The sequence below is a fragment of the Chelonia mydas genome, chromosome 12, assembly GCF_015237465.2.
Source record: "Chelonia mydas isolate rCheMyd1 chromosome 12, rCheMyd1.pri.v2, whole genome shotgun sequence".
NCBI classification, from domain to species: Eukaryota; Metazoa; Chordata; order Testudines; family Cheloniidae; genus Chelonia; species Chelonia mydas.
In genome coordinates this window covers 20,795,116-20,816,702 of record NC_051252.2, presented here as the reverse complement: position 1 = coordinate 20,816,702, position 21,587 = coordinate 20,795,116, and the positions used below count along the sequence as shown (strand labels likewise).

Here is a 21,587-nt window from a genome sequence, read left to right as displayed (position 1 = left end):
GCAGTGTAGTCACACTATGAGTTGGTGTTGGCTGGGGCACCAAGCCATTCTACCTCTGTGCCTCCAAACACCCACACACTGGAAGGAACCTAACTTTTTCTAAATTGCTTAAGCTCATCTCTGACAAGCAGGTGCCATGAGAACAAGAGCAGTAATTGAGTTAATGTAGTGGAGAAATACAGTGAAGTGGGTTTTTTATCAGTCAGTTATATGATCCTGACATATAATAAAGACAGAGTGTGATATAAAATGCAGGAAACTGACAAAATACAGTCACAGACAAGTATAAAACCACCAATATAATATCTGCTTAATAATTGGTATCTATTACATCATTTCCATTTACTGCATAACAACTTAATTTTGGTTTAATAACTCTTGTAATTTGCCATTTTATAATGTTTATTATGACTATTTATAATATGTAACATGCACTGTTCCATTTAAACATACTCTTCTCATAATTTTAGAAATACTTTGTTCTTAGTTCAGTGGAAATTGATCTTTATCTATTTTAATATTATTATGCTTTTTTAAATAAATTGCAAACATTGTTTGCATGGTCTATATGATGTTTCCCCAAATCATTTTCTTTTCTTTATTTACATGAAGGTTTATCTTTTTGTTTTGATTTTGTAAGTAAATTTTAAAGCACAATTTTTATGGAATATTTCCATTGTAATTCACTCATTGTCCATGAATTCTGAGCCACAAATACTGAATGCATAATCAGTGTCATCTTTAAAACAACAAAACAGAATGGCAACTTAATTTTAATAAGTTGTTGGTAGAGGAAGGAAAGAGGACTGCAGTCACGTTATTTTAAAATATTTTCTCTATAAATCTTCCATTAGAAAGGGTTAAAATAGTTTAAAACATATGCTTACAAGACTCCTTTAAAATAATGTAATTACTATTTATTTACTTTTATTATAGTACTGAATGAAGGGATCAGTGTTCCATTGTGTTAGGAATGGTACAAACTCTAAACAAGTAGTAAAGAGACTACTAAAGTACTAAGGTGTTTACTTTCTATATGAATTAAACAATGTTAAAGCCAAATTTTCAAAGTGACCTTAAAAGCAGCCTCTATATAGTCAACCATTGTACCACAATTCAAAGACACAAGGAGAAGAGATAAGACATAAGCTCCATCTGTTCCTTTCAATTTCCTGTTTTTGCTGATTTTCAGCCCTTCCAGTCATATTTTCAAAAGCAGCCTGTCCACTTGCATACCCAATAATGCAGTGTCAAGTTTGTGGGCTCCAGAATGACATGTTTGCATGCAAACAGGTTAGACACCTAAATGATTGATTTGGGTACACAAATAGCATTTGCATATGAAAAAAACATACCCTGTAGAATGAAAAAATGACAAAGATAATAAACTCAAGAGAGACAGCTGGAAAGTATTTCCTAATCCTGTTCATTGTGTCTATGAACTGTAGAAGTGTATACACCATTGGCTCCATGCATTCTACAATAACTGGGGTGTTACTGGCAGCGAAAATCCTGGATGACCACACATTTTAGCCACTCAAATTACCCAACAGGCTATCCTGCTGAATAGGAAGGAAAGAACCACACCTGCCAATGAGTAGCGGAAGTGACTGTATGTGGGTAAATAATAAATGAGCTCCTGACCGCCCATGCCAGTCTCAACTTTGGACCTATCCACATGCAGCCTACACAGTCCTAAGTAGTTACTATCCACAAAAGCCCTGCAATAACCCCCCATGCATGGCTTCCAGAGGAGGCGAGAGAAATGAGTCCCTGCCACCCATGTCATGTGACAAATATACTTAACTTTTGGGAGGCCTCAATCCTCCTTTTCCCACCTTGCAGAGTCTCCCAGAGTTACTGTAGGCCTGAAGAACTCAGAATATACTATCCCATATAGGCATACGGGACAAAAAAGCATCATAGGGTACTTCCACACAGCAATAAAACCTCAGAGCCTGGTCTACAGAGTTGGGCTGTGGGGCTCTCTCTCAAAAAAAACCATGGCGGCAAGTCTCAGAGCCCAGGTCTACAGACTTGGCTTGTGTTACAGAGCTAAAAATGGCAGTGTAGATGTTCCCACTCAGGCTGGAGCTTGGGCTCTGAAACCCAGCCTCTGACACATGGAAAGGGACTTTGGCAAGATTCTAATATTAAAATGACAAGCTATACCCATATTTAATAAAACTGAAGAAGCTAAAGTGTTCATGTACAGAGGAAGAGGTTAAAATGAGTATATTTGTGTATATCTATGATTTTATGATATTAAGAATAAATTGAACAAAAATAATAACAGCGCAAAACCATAGAGAATCCGTAATTGGAATAGGATGATTCTGTTAAAGTGGCCTTTCCCCCCCATCTAACCATTCCTTGTATTTTTTATTTAGGAATGTTGCCATATATCTTTGTCAACAGACTCCGAGTACCAGTCTATACTGGAAATTACAACTCCATCCATACATTTATTGCAACATCTTGACAACCCCAGTCTGTTACCTTATGGTATAGAACACCCAAATTTCCCTGCACCTCTCACCTGTATGTATTCTCAAATGAACTTTTAAGTGGTGTGACGTTCTGAAAGTTTTTCCACAATATGGACAGTCTTTCATGGCAGAACCAAGGCTCCTGTCTCTCAGTAAAGCTGGCTGCTGGATTCCTACAGATCTCCCAGCTTCTTCTCCAATGTCTGAAACACAGAAATGTTCTCACATCACTTCAGCACATGTCAGAAGTTGTTCTCGCTGAAACTGCTAACACAACACAAAGTTAAACATGTCAATACTACACCTGTCTATTTCATTCTTTAAATCTGACAGAATGCTGACAATTCATGTATTTTCTTGTTATTCTCTTAAATTATTTCATCTTTCCTAACATCACTTTAAACAGCATATGGTACCTTTATATTGAACTGAATTATACAAGAAAGGAAACATCTGTGTCAGCAGCTGGTTTGATTTCTTCTTTGCTTAGTTCCTATTATTTTTTTCCCAAAAAAGTTTCAAAAAGTTGTTTTGTTAAATATGGTTAATTTATAATTATTATTGAAAAGCTGAGCATTTTATTGTGAAAAAGTTTGAATTAAGTATATTAAAAATTAAAAAGAACAACAGTACAGTTGTGATGATACTGGGGAAGATTGCAGAAGTGACACTGCCTCCCTTTCTGCATACAAATTGGAACAGATAATGCCACCTTTCTAACACAGTGTTCCATCATTGGAGTTAGGCTGCACAAGGCCTACTGACTGGCTTAATGTCAGGGAAAGCCAATGAAAAAGCAGGCCAGGTAAGGGGAACTTTCTCTTCCGCTTTCCTCTACATTTTCATATATGGCTGCACACACACTGTACACCTTACTGTAATAGCTTCTGTGTCTAATATGACACCATTTAAATCTTCTAATTAAAAAAAGATATTATTTTCTCATGCATTTTGAACAATATGGCTATTGGGAATATGCTTCAAGCAGGATATGAACAAAGTGAGTTACAGTTTAGGCATAAGACTGACGTGAACGTTACAAAAAAGGCAGGGTATTTTTAAAAGGTGATTATTAAAACCAAACTTATATCTCAAATTTTACTTTGTATTTATGAAGATTTCCCAAGTAATATATGACATACATGCATCAGTACAAAAGCAGAGAAAGTAGGATGGCAAATGTAGAAATTTTGAAATGGAATTACAATATTGTTACACCACAGCAGCAGAATACACAGGGGTACATATTCAGAGTTGTGAAATGTACCCCTGTGTATTCTGCCCCTGTGGTGTAACAATATTGTAATTCCATTTCAAAATTTCTACATTTGCCATCCTACTTTCTCTGCTTTTGTACTGATGCACAGGTTAAGTTGTGTAACTCCCATTGATATTAACAGGAAACATACAGTTAAATCTTTGTGCACAGCCTTGAGAATTTTCACCATAAAGTATTGATTAAAATTGTTCCATCCTCAGCTTTTTGTTATGTAACCAAAGCTATTAGAAGATGGAATGCAATTTACACGGAGTTGTCTTTTACACAGAAATGATAGGACATAACAAAAAGTATTTAACACTTGGCTTAAGAAAAACATTCATTCAGTAGCACAGACCCCAATACTGCATTACTGAACAAGGCAACAGTAGAAATTTTAAGCAAATACCATATAATGGACACTGTCACTATTTTGATGAAGGTTGGGGAGGATGAAAACACGAGAGTGAGACTGACAGAACAGCTAGAGCTATGTGTGAACTTGTGAATCCAGAAAAGCCTTAAGAGTCATATTTTTAATAGCAACAACAAAATGCCCTTACCTAACAAAGCTACAAACAATATAAAAAACTAATAATTAGATAACAGAAATCTAAAGTTCTAAACTCCCAGCTAGTTTTCCTCTGTACCATATTAAATAGAAGAATAGTTTCTTTATGGAAATACAAATATTTCTATGGCTAAAATATCTATAAAAAAAAAAAAAGACACCAGGAATACACTTTGCCATATACTTGCACTCGGCCTTGTTATGGTCACTTTTTAAAAGGTGAAAAACAATAGCTTTCTAAAGCAAATACATGCCTGACTATAGTCTCTGAAAGTTCTTAGTTCTACTTGAAATACTGCAGAGTTAAAACACAATATTTAAGTAGAAGGCCAGTAACTGTCATTTTGAATTATTCACAAGTATTTAAATGTAACATAATTTAGAGTATATGCTGTCTTTTAAGATCAAGGCACACACAGATAGGTGCAAACCTATATTTCTGAATCGCTCAAGGAATTCTGATTTTCCACTGTTTGTTTGTACAGTGTGTTCAGCAAAAGGGTTTTATATGATCAGGTCCAAAACTGCTTTAGAGAAAAGCATTTCTGAGATTGTGAAGTGCAAAATACTGTATGTATGAAGACAATGAAAAGAAAAACTCTCAATTGATCAATAAACACTATAGATAAATATATAGATAAAGTTAACAAGCCACTCAGGATAAATTTACAGAATAAGAGTACTAGTTATGTTTTGCTATATGTCACTGTAAATGATGGTCTGTTATCCATTTCCCTTTTATCTTTCTATCTAGAATATGTGTGGCCCAATAAAAAAGAATAAATTTGTAAGATAAACAGCTCACTTTGCAGATTTAAGAGTCTAATTTTCACTTTACACAGAACTGAATTTTTTGAGGCTGTGAGGCTATGGAGTTTACTCTAGCACTAATCCCTCTGAAAAAGCAAACTGAAAACAACAATGAAGCAGAGAAAGATGTGGGTGGTCTAAAGAGTTTCCTTTAATTTAAGTAGACATACAGTAGATAGTGCTAAAGGCTTTACTCCAACAGGGCCTTACCTATAAGAACATTTTCTTCCCACAGTGAACACATTCCTAAGACTTTAAAGCTGTGTTGAGGGTTTCTCTTTTGAATTCTCTGCTTACAGATCCCACCAAAGTGCTGGAGGCCACTGCTACCTGAATTACATCTTTTTCCTTCAGTCAATGAAAATGTATGTTCATGGTTGCTGTCTGTCCCTCTCAGACCCTACCCTCACATCTCTCCTCTCACGAGGACCTGAGTCAGCAAACCATTCCCATTCATCAAAGCACTTATACAGATGCTAATTAAAAGCATGTTCTTAAGTTCCATTTGATTTGATAGCTGATAAATTACATTCATTGGCTTAAAACAACCAATAGAGGGTTAAGAAAAAATTAGCTTACATGTATGAACTGCAAATAAGAATAAGACATCTGTAAGATAAGCAAACTATAGTCATAAATATGTGGGGGGGGCTAGCAGCAGTAAAACTAAGCTAACAATAATTGATATAGGCACAGGTAAAGCTTCTCCACAGGGCTCGGCAACACTGACTTCAATAGTCCCCCACCCATTCCCAAACTATTTCACTTGCCAGCTGTACTGAGCTGTGCCAGCAATCTCTGGGAAAGTTTCACTATGGACATATAGGAACTAGGATTAGTTTTACCAAATCTATTCCACTTGTGATTTAATCAGGATATGGAGAAAAAAAAGTGTCTCTTAGCTGATCAATTCCAAGGCCAAAAAAAAAAAAAAAAGAGGAAAAAGAATGGTACTTACAATAACTGCGGTTCTTCATGATGTGGCGTCCACATGAATTCCACTTCTGGTGTGCAGGTGCCCCATGCACATAAGATCCAATTTTTTTGACTAGGACTGTCTATTGGGGCCATGCCTGTGCCATGGATATCTTCCACTCAAGGACATAAAGGGCAGAGAGGACCCAACCTTCCCTCAGTTCCTTTGCCAATTCAGAATCCTGTAGCTATAGGACTCCATAGAAGTGGGGAAGGAGGGCAGGTTATGAAATCCATGTGGACAACATGTCTCGAAAAACCAGTTACTGCAGAGTAAATAAGCATTCTCCTCTTCTTTGAGTGATTGTCCAGATGGACTCCACTTCCACTAATAATCGCCTCATAGTTGGACAGTAGGGTGCTAGGAGTCCTATTTAAACAAGGGTTGCAGGACAGCTCTACCAAGCAGGCATCTGATCTTGAAGCCTCAACTATGGAATAGAGCTGGGTAAAAGCATGTATGAATTCTATACTTTGGGTTACCGAAAGTGAGGCTTTTTCTCTAGTTTGAGCGCCACTGTGGTAAAGAGCCTAATATCATTAGAATCAACCTGGTCACCGGCTGGGGAGATTTCCCCCAGATCAGCAGTCATCCAGGTATGGGTATACCTGAATGCCATATCTTCTTAAATGGGTTGTGATGACAAGTAGGCAATGAGTGAATATTTTAAGTACCATGGAGAGACCCAAGGGCAGGACCCTACATTGGTAGTAAGAGTCTCGTACTATGAATCTAAGGTATTTTCTGTGTGCTGGATGTATGGACAGATGGGAATAGCATCCTGAAGGCAGAGACCAGTGAATCAATCTTGAGGATCTAATAAGGGCATAACTGAGGCCAGGGCTTGAATAACTTGAAATGATGGATGAATCTGTTGAGGCATCTGAAGTCTAGAATCAGATGCCAGTCCTCCTTTTCCTTTGGGATTAAAAAAGTAATGGGAGTAGATCCCCATGCCTCTGAATTACATGGGCATCTCTTCCATTGCTCTGAGTTGCAGAAGGGAATCCACCTCCTATTTTACCAGTATCTTGTGAGAGGGGACCCTAAAATAGGACAGGGAAAGAGGGTGAGGGGAGGAGGAAGGGACTGGAATTGGATGGAACGTCCCTTTTTATACTTTCCAGGACCCACTGATCCAAGGAGATCTGGGTCCAGGCCTCTTAAAAATAAAAATGGTGGTTGACAAAAAGCAGGGGAAATGGGGTATAGATCCTCAGATGGTTCTGATTGGCTCTCAAAAATGGCATTAAACCCATTAAAGGTAGACGGAAAGTGTGAAGCAGAAGAGGATGAGGCAGAGGGCTACCTGTGTTTGAAGTGCTGTTTCTTTCTCAATGGTTCCACCTGTCTGTGTGTGTTATAGGAATAAGAGGTAGAGGGCCCCTGTCTGGCTGAGGCTTTAAGTTTTGGCCTGCTTACTCCTTTTGGCTGGAGTGTATACACTCAAGGAGTGAAGAGAGCTCTTTAAATGAATACAGGGCTTCATCTGTTCATGAATTAAATAGTTCATAACCTTCCAATGGGATGCTCTCAATGGTCATTTGGAACAACTTGAGAATTCCACAAGAATGAAGACATGAAGTCCTGTGCATCACAATGGAAGCAGCCATTGAACATTCTGCCATCTCAGATGTGTCTAGAGCAGCCTGCAGTGATATTCAGTCTTCTATTTGTCCTTCAGACACTTGAGATTTTAGCTCCTCCCTATGTTCCCATGGAATCTTCTCTATGAACTGTGACAACATGACCCAGTTCAGATGTTTTTGACAGAAGCATCTGATCATTCGAAATGCACATCTGGAGGCTAGTGGTGTAGTAGGTCTTTCTACCAAGTCTTTCTATCAATCTTTGGACTTTTTTGCACCACTGCCACATTTAAGCCCAGGACTGAGTGGATGTAGAAATATTCAAATCCCTTAAAAGGAACTTGGCCTTATTGGACAGGGGTACCAATGATGCTGGTGTTGCAACAACCCCTCACTGACAGGCATGGAGGAGTACAGAACCTCTAGTAGTTTGTGAGCTTTTTCTTGCATTACCTTCACTGTGATTTATAAGGTGTCAGCCATGCCCTGTAAGAGGTCTGGGAAGATCCTAGAACTATCCAGCTGACTAGGAGTAGAAAGGAAGACTTCCTCATTGGGTAAGGAGGAAGATATTGCTGTTGGAATCAACTGACCTCCCATCATATTTCTTGCTGTCATGCTCCTGCTGGTGCAGACTATGACACTGTACCCCCTGAACCTCTTGAGTAGACTTACGATGATTTGTCGGGGAGAGAGCAGGAAGATTTCCTAACTGGTTGCATACCACAAGAACCCCAAAATGACCAAGACTGAACATTGTAGGGGCTGGAGGCCAACAGGATGGAAACCAAAGTAAATGTTCCCCATGAAATCCCTGAGATCTGTGTTTGTAAGAGTGATTCTGTATCAGACCAATATGGCTTATAAGAGGGAAAGCGAAGTGTATGGTGGGGGACATCTCCCTTCTATTCTTGAAAGAGGAGGAAGAAAACCATATAATTCTTCCAGAGGTGGCAGGGGGCTCCCTGTCTAGTGTCCTAGGGCACTCTCAAACCACACCCGCAACCTAAACAGGAGAGCTGATCCTGTGGTATTAGTAAGTGGTATTGAGGCAGTAGCACTTCTAGCAGAGTAGTTTAGAACAGCAGATGAGGAGAGCAGGGCTGACTATGACTGTGTGATAAATGTCTTTGGTACTGGGAAAGTTGGTGCAGGAAACATCTGCACCATGGAGGTCAATGTCAGAGTTGCAAGAACAGAGCTTATTGGTACCGGAAGCATCAGTACTGAGGAGTTGGTACTAAAGGAAGTGTGGATCACAGTCTCAGGTGGTCCTGTGATTACTCAGTGACCAGCCAATCTGAGCTATGAGCTGTGTTTCAGCTAGGGGCATGCACTGAGACAGAGACATGAGAGACAAACGATGGCCCAATAATTATAACGCTAGACTGGGACAGAGGAGACCCAGGTTCAGTTCTTTGTTCAATCAGATTTCCTGCCTGACCTTGGACAAGTCACTAGGCTATGTCTACACTAGCAGCAAAGGGTGTCCATCATAGGGTGGGATAGCAATCTTGCAAGACGGTCAAGTTTTAAATCCAGAGGCTTTTGTTTCAGCCATAGTGGCTCTAGTCCACGTACCAGGGTATCCCCTAACCTATTATTCTAATGTGGGTTTTTTTTTTGCCAACGCGCATAAACACAAAGCTTGTAACTATCCTAACTACAGTAACTATATTAACTAACTAGCCAAACAAGAGATTACACAGTGTGCAGAGGAGCAGGGAGACACTGTAGGAGTTCTGTCACTGCCACAGGCATGAAGAAGGAAGTTAAGATGGTTGGACCCGCTTTGCCTGTTATGTCCATAGGTGTGGGGGATGTGAGGACATCCAGGGCAGAGGTACTAGTGCACACTGCTGGCCAAAAAGAAACCTCTTTCACATGCATGGGGTCATGTGCACCAGAAGTGGAATCCGTATGGACAATCATTCAAACAAGATTTCTTTGAAAATTGTGTACATTTTCCTCAAGATCTCAAAATCAGTGCTGTGTGGCCTACTTTATGTACTGTTTCAATAAATATGACTAGAAAGAATGCACTAATTTTCTAAAAATAAAAACATATATGAGTTAGGTAGGTAGGATTTACTTCACCCACCCTAGAACCCAAATTGTCAAAGGAGTCTCTACAAATGTACCCTGTGAAATTTAAAAATGTATTTGTTTGCTATGTGAAACCCTGTACTTGCACATACACAAAGAGGCACTTCATGTACAAAGGAGCTAAACTGCAGTCCTTTTGCAGGCTAAACTCCCACTGAAGGCAGTTGGAGTCTTGATGACACAAGGATTGCCAAATTAGCCACAAATAGGTAATCACATGGGAAAGGTAATCAATCACACTCAAGTATGCATTTGCACTCACACATTTTTCAGACTGTATTGGAGGTCCCTTTGAAAATATGGTCAAAATCTTTAAAAGCTGCACATAATCCCATGTTTTCATATATTTCTGAAATTTAAAATACTTGCAGTTCTTTAGAACTGCCTGTAGAAGTTAATGAAATATGGCACAAAATGAAGTGTTAGGATCACTGTTATTTTTAAAATATCTATAAAACTACCCAGTCTGATCCACACAGTATGTGTTTAGCTCTCTGAACAGGAGATACTATATTGTGAATCTGAGGTGAAGAAGCAATTTAGTAGATGCTAAAAACCTGCCACCGCTGTTTTTGCTTGCAGGTCTGCCTGCACTTTAACCATCTCGCACCTTGAGAAATACCACAGAATATTCAATTTCTGGGAAAGCATCATTTTTTTTCTTATTCTGTCTATACTTTGGAGTTAGCTCAAATCATTTTCAAAATTACAAAATATATAAACCTTGGAGGAATATAACAAACTTTTTTTTTCATTTTACGTGCAGTGGACCCAGTTCTGCTCTCAGTTATACCTGTGCAACCCAACTGACTTCAATAAAGCTGCACAAGTGTGACGGAGAGTACAATCTGGACCAGTACTTATATTTTGAAACTAAACTTCTATAATCATCACAAATGCTTGAACTTTTTGTTAGTGAACTTCATGCCTTAAAATGAAGGATTCTAATATTACTGAAAAAGTAACTGTATTTTGGTCTCTGGTAACTTTAGGTCAGTGACAACTTGATGCCTCTATTGTTACATCAATGATTTAGGTTTTATAATGACCATATATGGTAATCTTAAACTGTTATGCGTTAATATGAATTGGCAAAGAATTTGTTTAAACAGAGAGCTATTTTAGAGAAGAACTGGAAAGGAGGCCCGGGAGAAAGCAACAGCCAAATTCTGTTTGTATTATTAGGAATGAAGACTATACCAAAGGTTCAACCAGTAAATAAAAAGTATACTACTTGTGACATCAGACTTCCCTGTTAGTCCTTTGAATGGGCAAATGTAAGGCACTTACAGCTACTGTATATGCATTATCAATGAGTGCACTAGTAGGTACACTAGTTTTGAAAATTCAAACTGAAAATTCAAACTGGTGAGCTAAAATGTTGAGGCCTATTCATGAGAGGGAAAAGTCACAAGACACCTCAAGTGATCATAAGCCTATCATAGCCAATACCTCAGGCTGGAACGAGCTATCTAGGTGGTATCTCATGCATGAGGGAAAGGAAGTCGAAAATGTTCTAAGCAATTTGTCAGTAACTGGTAAAGTAACAACTACTGACTCTGAAGGCAGCAGACATGTTTACTGGTATTCCGAGTAGCTGAAAATTTTGTTTTCATATCCCGTAGTTCAAAAATACATCACACCATAGGATTTCATTTATGCAGTTCATTAATATAATATAGTATTTTTCACTACAGTATGCTTTCTGAGGAGGGTTTTGTAGGCCCTACATTAAGCATCAGTATAAATAAATACTCTACAGCAATGCAAATATTTGATAAGCAACTTACATTCCAATTGTTACTATATTTCTTACCCTATTTGTAATTTACACATAACCACACTTTTAAATAAGCAACTTCAAACTATAGAGGATTTTGCTGCTTTAAGTCACAAATTCCCAACAGATTTTTTGTAGGTATTTTATTTTTTAGAAAAGTCTGTAGCTTTTAAAACCTTTTAAAAATAATTTGCTCAAAAATAATTTTTAAATACATCTTTTTGGCTGTCTGATTTGTTTGAAGAATTCTGTAAAAAAAAAAAAAATACAGAAAACAAGTTGTAATGTTTAAAAAAATAAGCTTAGTCACTTGCCATTAACTTATGGAGCTCAGTTTAGCCTGAAAGTTATGCATATTGAAAGGAAAAATGATTATTTAGATATAACATTTTCCCCAGAGACTTTTTTTTTGCCATATTCTTTTTCAAACAAAGAAGACATCTTAAGCACCTTGCAATATCTTTCATTTAATAGCTGGCAGAAGGAAAGTCCCAGATGAACATTGGCCTGTGTCTTTCTCTTTAACCAGCTGAGTGATCCAAGCTTTTAATATAGCTGTTCCAATTATTGTAAAAGTCATCTAGTACCTTATAACCACAAATATTGACAGTTTATTGCACAATGCATTCATGACATTTGAAGGTCACATCATACATAATACATACTCTTTTAGAAAAGTGTCTGGAACAAAGAGATACATGATCAGCAATTACAGCGTAGTATTGTTATATATGATTTTAGACTTATTAAAACTAAATATTGTATGAAATGCATAGCTATCATTAATCTAATTGATAAACTGCATAGTTCATTTTTAGTATTTAATTTTTGTTCCTCACCGATACTCTGCTCACTGATAGTCCCTGCCCCAAGAAGCTTACAGCCTAAGCACCAATCCTGCAAACATTCATATACATGCTTAACTTTATATGCAGCAGTAGTCCCAGCCAAGTCAACCCTACAGCCCTCTATCTTGCAGACGCTGGGATCTGCTACACAAAGTCCCATTGGAGTAAAGGAGTGTGTGCAGGAGATCCCTTTGGAAAATCAGGGCCTAGATGATTATAAAAATCCTTATCTTACATCCAGCTCTCTTTGAAGTCAAGGGGAAATTGTCCATTGACTTCAGTAGGATTTGGATCTGGCCCTTAATGATTTATTGCAAATAATGATATATTGGCTTACATAAAAACTACAATCTGAATGAAGCAGAAAAGGTTTCCTGATGAGGTTTCTGAATACATGTACATGATTTCTCAAATAAGACTACCATGCCTCTTCAGTAGCCAAGCCACACCTTTCTACAACACGTTAGAGATCCAGTATATAAAATAATATTAATTTAATTATATTTTAACTAAGTTAATGTATGTAAGTATAAGGGGCAAGTTGTGCCCTTAGATCTCTACATACAGTCCACCACTGAAGTCAATAGAAGTTGGGGAAGGGCAGAGTATGTCTCTAAGAGTGTAAAATATTGGGTTTTCATATTTTGCTTAAAGGCCTGAGCTGCTAACACTGCCACTCTTGGGGAGAAAGGGGTCTCTGGAAGATCCATGTCACGTATTATGGGCACTGATTTCAGCTCGCCCTGCTCTCTTCTCCTTTCCTGTTCTCTCCTATCCCTCCCCCCTCAGACTACCTCCTTCACACTCCTACTGTTTCCAATTCTTCCTTCCCTGACCCATATGTAGCTCAACTTCCAAAGCACTGGGTTCCAGCCAACTGGGTGATGACAAAATGTGACTTTTTAATTTTTTTTGTTAAAGTCTTTTAGCTATTGGAAGCACAGTAGCTTGATGCTATATACGTATAAGATATTTTTTATAAACAACATATTGCGGTTTATATTCATTGCTGCTCCTTTAGAACCACATTAAGGGTATGCCTGGGGCAGGAGCAATGGTGCTATGTTAACAATGGAGGGTCAGGCTGACACTTACAAAGCACAAGGGAATTGAGGTGGTTACCCAAATACTATGAGGTAGGTAAAGGAGGACAGAGTAGCAGGGAGGGGCAAGTAGAAGCCTGAGTGATGTACATCTAAGCCTAGTGACCTTCCTTCTGTTCACCAAGGGCTGGGTAGTACCAGTGCTAACTGACAGATCTGCTGCACTGTACCACCTGAATACAATACCAAGGAAGAATCTGTTCCTTCTACAGCTGTCTGGAAGCGATTCATCATATTCCTCTGAAATCTATATATCAGATCTACCAGGGAAAAATTATTTGGCAGGCTATTTCATTCAAAGGAACCAGATCAATTTCTGAGTGCCCCCAAGCATACTTTTGCCCAGTGCTATTACTTCTGTACTTGTCCAGACACAGACCAAAGGGCTCTGTCAGATTACTTCTCCTCTAGCATGGGAGAAGACTTCTTGTATGCATTCCCTCCTTTTATTCTACTTTCTGGAATCCTTCAAAAGGTGAGACAGAAGTCAGCACACTTGACCCACCCAACTCTTGCATGAGCAGTTCAGTTCTGGTATTCCAGTCTCCAGGCTTTGGCTGAGGAAATATGCTGTTTCTGTCTGATCTTTTCTCTCAGTGGCATTTTTTGTTTTGTTTTTTAATCCAGATCCCACTTTGCTTAATTTGTCTGCATGGATCATAGGCCCCCCAAATGCTAAATCCTTGGATTTGCCAGATGATCATGAAATCCCATTAGACTCCTATAAGTCTTCCACAGGAAAAGTGGATGCATTAAAAAGTGGATGCATTATCATTTAGGTTTCTAGTCAGGCTCTGGGCCTCGTTTTTGTTTGTTATCTTGCATGTGAGTGTATCTACTTTCAGTGATGAGCTCTGGCTTTTTTCTGTCTTTCTTTGAAAGTACATTTCTGAGTGTCTATTTCTCCTTATTACCTCCCTGTGCATAAAGCATCCATTTTTACTCATCCACCACTGAACCAATTTCTTACTCTTTGGTGCAAAGTCTAACCACTCTGTGAGATTTAAATCTGGCTTTTTCAATCTTCTCTGGGACTTTTCATTTGATATTTTCACCATTGTCCTTTACCCTTACAAACCTGGAAAATTACCTCCTTGGTTGTTACCTCTGTAAAATATGTAAATGAACTCCAAGGCTTCCTAGTCTATTCCCCTTGCATGTATTATTAATCAAGGGTAGGATATGTGTCATCCTCACCCAAAGTTTTTGTCAAAAGCAGTCTCTGATTTTTATATGAGTCAGTCTATCTTTTCTTACCCAAATTTTTGACTCACCTGTGTCAGCTTTGATCTACCAGCTGAATGTGAAAGGGGAGCTCAATTATTGCCTGGATAGGACAAGGTCTTTCTGCACTCCGTCCAGATTGTTTATTACATTTGGAGAAAATTCTAATGGGGAATCTAACTCAGTGCAGAAGCAATCCAAATGGATCATCTTTGTTTTTAGATGTGTTATTTTCAGGCAGGTGTTCAGGTACCAGATGGCCTTAAAAACATACCACTAGGGTGACAGCAGCTTCTACAACCTGTCTGCATCATATTCCCATCTCTGAGATTTGCAACATGGAGTTTGATAAACACTTTACCCAGCATTGCTCTCTTGAAGCCAAGACTAGATCAGATACCCAATTTGGGATAGCTGCCTTACAGTCCCTCTTTAATTAAATAATCCTGATTTCCTACTCCTGGGATGGATTGCTACTGCTGATTAATCTCCAAAAGTGAAGATCTGTGGAGGCAGTTTCAAGAGGGAGAAAATGAGATTACTAACAAATCAACTAAAACAACAAGTAACTGGAGTTCTATGCATATATTGCCTTCCCTGATGCATACTCACCTTGTTTCTTCCACATTTCTTTCCACAGTAGCTCTGTGTATTCTGGAAATAAGGTAAAGGAGGAAGGGTCATGGACCTCATTATGACCTGAGTCTAGTTACTGAACTGCACATGCGCATCAATGTGGCACAGCATGCAGACTTCAGGGTGCGGATATTTGGATGAAATAGAGAACCCAAGTCAGTGGTAAGTAAACTATAAGAAACATGGTGGGTTCAGGTGGCAGGCAGTTGTATGAATTCCTTTTGTGGTCCCCCTCTTTTTCTGTCTAGGTTCTACTCTGTGTCCATGACTGTATTCTCTGATGGGAAGGTTTTCATAGGCATAAAATGGGTGCCCAACTCCTGCTGATTTTCAAAAGCTTTGTGCCTTTGAAAATCTTTTCCTGATTAACCATAGTAGTACTTAATGAGGGTTCACTTTATTTTGATTTTTGATTTCTGGGTTCAAACAAACCCCAAAGCTCAAACTATTGATTTTTCCTGTCTCCATGTCAAATCCATGAACATGGCCAAATTTGCTCAAAAAAAAAAAAAGATACAGAGTGGCCAATTCCCTGAGATTCAGGTATTATTACAGAAGTTTCACTATTATTTTATCATAGAGTGACATCCAGCACAGCAGTTCACATATCTGAAGTAATCAAAATGTTTACATATTATTTTAATAAAATAACATGTAAGCTAAAACTTTAAAAACGTCACAGACTCCTCTATGTAAACCCAGTTAGGAAAACAAAAATGTAATCAAAATCATATAAACAAAAACATGTAATCAAAAATGTGCTAAAAAACCTACTACGAGTTTCATTTCCCCTAACCAGAGCAATAGGATTACAAGTACAAACTGCCATTCCATTCTTAGCTCACTTCTCTGTGCACAGGTGTTAGTGTAGTCCCTGAACAGTGGATAATGTTATGGCATGTAGTACAATATTTAGACACCTTATAGTAAATTGTCTACATTTTGTTACTTTTTACTTTCCAAGGTTATCTGAATGCTGTTTTTGAATTAAAAGACCACTGCCAAGCTAGTATGCCTAGCTTTGGAAATCATTTCCTTCTGTTTAAAATAACCCATTATAGTTAGTATATGACACAAACATGATTCCTTCCAACTTTTCTCCTCCATTTTTCAGACAAACTGGGAAGTTATTGAAGAGCTGCTGGCGAACAACTCTGAGATGCTGATGTCAATTGATTTTTTAAAAGGCTTTTTGAAAATAAAAATTAAAGACACGTGTGTTAATTACATGAACATTGTCAAATATATTAAAAAGAAAACAAAATGATTAAATTTGGGACCTTCACATTTTGAGAAGGTTCCTTTAAAGATTTGCGGTGTGGGATTTTGCATTATTTTAACATTATCTTATAGATATACTGGGTCTAGGATACCTTTTAACTTAATACCATATAAATGGGCTTATTACATTTTTATATTAACTATGTAACTCAGGAGGTACATTGGTAGCTGAACCTTTAGCCTAATTTTGTATAGTAGTCTTACTATGCACTAATAATATAGCAGCATGCTATACTTGGATAATAAAAATACAAAGTGTGACACATTAGCTGGTCTATCTACAGTAATCTTACAACACCTTGATATGACAATACATGAACATCATTTGAACTTCTATAGTGTATGCTGTCAATGAGTAGTAAGAATACTATTTTGAACAGGCCATCCTCTGGTTCAGCTGAGCTGGTGGCATTGGTTGGTTTAGGCATGGGCTTTCAGTATGCTGGAACAATCCTGAAACTAATTTTGCATGTGTCAGAGCTGGACTTTGGCCATGCATGTCAGTATGCTGAAATAGAGCTATTTAAATCCTGAGCCTTATTTTACACGTGCTGGGTTGGAATGTGGCCCTGCAGCCTTTTGGGTCTCCATCTGTAGATATGAAAGCCAGGGTGTGCCCTGGCCCTCTGGCTGTTATTAGTGTCTTCACTTCCATAGAACTCATCCTGTCTCTGTTCTCACCAGCTGCAAATTTCCAACTATTCTTGTATATTTGTGGACTTGATGGCTAGGCTCATCAAACCTCTGATGTTTCTGAATAATTCTTCCTCAAGTTTCCTTGCTGTCTTGGCAGTCTTATTTTGGACTACAGCATTCCTTGAATCTCTGTTGCCCTAGGCAGCTTTGGTGCAACACATCAATGACAAGAAGTGTCAGTCCCCCCAGCACACTAATTCCTTGGAGTTGATAAGTTAACAATTGTTTTCTTCAATACTAGATAAGACCGTCTTCTGTCACTTTAAATAGGCTGCAGCGATTCCATGCCCCTAGGTTTACTACAGGATCTCTTCAAGTTTCCTAGGGTGATGCTGCTTCACTTGTAACCACTGCTCCAATTCACTTAACCCCTGCACAGCCTGGTCAAATGCTATGTAGTTGTCATTTAATTGCGGGGACAAGGGAAGGAATAGAGGCTTTAGGTATCCAAGCTTCTCAATAACTACAACAAACACTAGCTACAGGTTAATCAGGACTAGCAGCACAGGGTCAAACACCAACTCCCTTAGCCACATGGGCCTTTTCATAACACCATTTCTTCAAACTCCAGTGCTAAAAGTTTTATAAAAAAATGTTACTCTGCATGCACAGGAGCAACCTTGGTCTCATAAATAATTCAGTCATTTATTGTTTTTTTTAACTTTCAGAAGGGTCCAGCTGACAGCGTGAACTAAAGCTTGAAAAATATCATCTTGAAAAATTAAGTTACATATATAGATAGAATTTGAATTTGAAAGTTACCTTCTACATGCTCTCCTCTGGGCTTAGTCTCTCCTACTTTGCTGCCAGTATAAGAGTGTTGCCTGATGTTGCAGACAGTATTGATAACTTGCCTGAAAGTTTCTCACAAGCTCATCTGCCATGGCTGTAAAGGTCAGAGCTTGCTGCTGAAGTTCTTGGACATAGCAATCAGGAAAGACCCATCTCTTGGTGTGAGAGACTAGAATCTGTAGCCTTAAGGAACCCTTTCTTGCAAGTGAAGAGACAAGCACCTGCCGCTTCAAGACTCACGTCCATATCTCGAGGTATAGGCAACTCCTACAGCCCTCAAACAACTTGAAACCAATGGTGTGAGGAAGGAATGGGTGATAAACTCTGGAAAGAGGTGTGTCAGGTTTTACTTCAAATATTAAATTATATGCAATGAAAAAAATAGGACAGATATTTGGCACAAACTGGCCCCCAGCTAGGGTGACCAGATGTCCTGATTTTATAGGGACAATCCCGATTTTTGGGTCTTTTTCTTATATGGGCTCCTATTACCCCTCACCTCCTGTCCTGATTTTTCACCTTGCTGTCTGGTCACCCTACTCCCAGCATGATTCCATTTAATTGTGTCTGAGCCCATAGGCCTGCTTGCCACAGATCTCTGTCCCCACTATTATATGGCTAGTGAGAAAAGAAGACAGAGTGAGTCCAATTAATTCTTCTCACTAGCTCTTCCCCCCTACATTACTTTGAAGGCCTTTAATCTTCTGCTCTGAGGAATGGAACTGTGAAAGGACTGGTAAAGCCCAGATGCATCAGGGGAGACCATCTTATACCAGCAATGGTGTGAGGGAGGAAAGTTGGGGGGGGGGGAAATCCAAAGAGGAGAGGGAGAGAGATGGAAGTTAAATAAGTTTGCTAGTATAACCATGACTTTAAGGATATAGACTTGAAAATACTATATTTGTCTCCCCTCCATCTATCAAAATGGTCACAATTTAGTTAAATTGCATGTCAAGGATTTGGTCTAGGGTTCAGGGATAGGGCTCAGGTCTGATGGCACTGAAATTTCACAAGCTCATCTTGTAGAATTTCAGCACCAAATGACAGAAGTTTCATGAGATCATCTGACTTTGCAAGATTTCCACATCTTCAATAGCAGCAATAGTATATCACTCCTTAGTACCACTGTGAGGAGGTGCTAGATAAACATTTTGGATATACTAGATAAGGAGACAGGCATATTCTTGTGACATTTTCAACATCTTGGCCTGTCCCACAAAACTGCCTGTGAACTGGAAGTAGAAAACAAGCCCTTTCCAGTCTTGGTTCTGACCGAGAAACAAAACTGTAAGGATGGCTTCAGAAATATTGATCTAAATCCAAATTTACCCCTGCAATTTAAAGGGGCTTGAGGTTCTAATTTTGGTTCATCTCTATGCTAAATTAAGACACTCTACAAGAAGTAACATCACACAGTGAATAGACTAATTTAAATCCTGAGAACGCAACCACAGCTTGTGTGGGGATACATGTTTCCATGCCTTTTCGGGGGGGGTGCTAGTGGGAGCCCTCTCCAACAGCCTGGCAGTCCAGGCTGAATGTGGTGCTTAACAAACTGGCTTGCAATTGACATATTTGAAATCTGCCTAGGACTAGCCAGCCCACCCCGGCATACTGGGTTTTTGGGACAATATGAAGGACTGGTACAAATTGGGAGAGGGAGACTAAACCGATGTCAGTAACATTACTGGTACTAGTCTTATACTGGCCACAGGTACATTATGAGGGCTTCTAGCCACAGTGGGACAAAGAGCTGTAGTTCACAGTAGAGCATCTATGGATGACTAGGGATGGAGTTGCCCATAGGCAGGCTGGCATACTTTAATTAAAGTAGGACTGCTGGGACTTATCACTGGGTAACAGTTAATAATTTTATATTACTATCATAATGAATTTTATTAATAAATTTGCAGCCAGAGGCCTTTAACCAAGAGACCAAGAGACTAGTGTTGTGTGTTTATTTTAAACCATGATAGGAGGATGCCACTGAGCAAGATTTAGGCACTCAGATATTACAGTGATGAGTGCCATAGACAGGACCATAAATAAAACATAGAGCAAAGATGTGGCCTATACTGCTACATTAGGTGATGAACTAGATCATGAAACAATAAAGCGTTTCCTCCTCTGTTACATAAAACTTTTCAACTGACTGGTTTTTAGTTATGCTGAAGCATCACTTATCTACTCTAGATACTAACTGATTTTTAATATACTCCTTTCAATCTGGATACTCTTTCACCAAAACTTTTTCAAGTTAGAATGTAAATATCCATCCTGTTAAGGTAATTTCTACCCCATGCCTTAGCGTGAAACCTAAGGGTATGTCTACACTGCAATTAAAAACCAGTGGTTGGCCCAGGCCAGATGATTCGGGCTTGCAGGGTTTGGGCTAAGAGACTGTTTAATTTCAGTGTAGACATTCAGGCTCAGGCTGGAGTCCAGGCTCAAGATCCTGCAAGATGGGAGGGTCCCGGACCTCAGGCTGCAGCCCGACCTGGAACATGTACATCACAATTAAAGACCCCCTTTGCCCAAACCCCACGAGTCCGAGTCAGCTGTCATGGGCCAGCTGTGGCTGTCTAACTTGCAGTGTAGACATACCGTAAATGTTGCAATGTTACTCACAGCTCATGCCCCTTCTCCCTCAATTTCTCCTTAGGGAAAAACAGCAGAGAAACAAATTTTCTCATCTTTATGACAAGACACAGATATAATCCACCTATGATTATTACAAATTTTTGAACCAAAATTATGATCCAAAACAGCATATGATCTACATTTTAGCAACATATATTAGAATAAATTAAATAAAACATAGTGATTCTACATTAAATACCACTCTATTCCTCTAATACTTTATAAAACTATTGATGTGAGTGCTGTATATCATCAAACTTTATTGCAGATATTTCCTTTCTAATAGGTCTCACAATACAGCAGTCAAAGTAGAATTATAAACTGGATATATGTCCAAATGTTTGTTTGTTTTTCCGCTATAGGTCACAGATTCAAATGAAGCAGAACTCAATAGTAATCAAATGTTTTAACCATCTGATATTTAGTTGAGAGTTAACAGTATATAAAACGATAGAGTGATCTAAGCTTAGTTCTTAGTAGATAGGTGTCCCCATAAACAAAAAGCTATCACATCTGGGACCAATAGGAAATCTTGTTGGTATTCTCAACTGAGAGATCAAGAAATGAATTTTGATAGAACCAAATTTTCACATCTAAAGGAGAGTCCTTTATAACCTGGCTAACGCTCATTGACAGCATGAAAATAACTGCACGGATGGCCCCCATGCTGTACCTCTCTCAGGGCTAGATTCTGCTATCTTTGCTCTTGTTGAAGAGTACTGTACTTTACAAGAAGTCTCACTTGTTTCAATGAGTTCACATGACAATTATGGTTCAAGTCAACATGA

At 38.7% G+C, this 21,587-nt stretch overlaps 1 protein-coding gene across 9 annotated transcripts in view; it reads right to left on the bottom strand.

The window, feature by feature from the left end:
- Window positions 1-21,587, bottom strand: part of ZNF536 (zinc finger protein 536) — a 402,112-nt gene that overhangs the window by 160,112 nt on the left and 220,413 nt on the right. For all 9 annotated transcript variants that reach the window (XM_043526140.1, XM_043526139.1, XM_043526141.1 and 6 more), the window contains one exon: window positions 2,540-2,692. In XM_043526140.1, coding sequence (XP_043382075.1) covers window positions 2,540-2,692 — 153 coding nt within the window. The remainder of the gene's footprint in view (window positions 1-2,539; window positions 2,693-21,587) is intronic.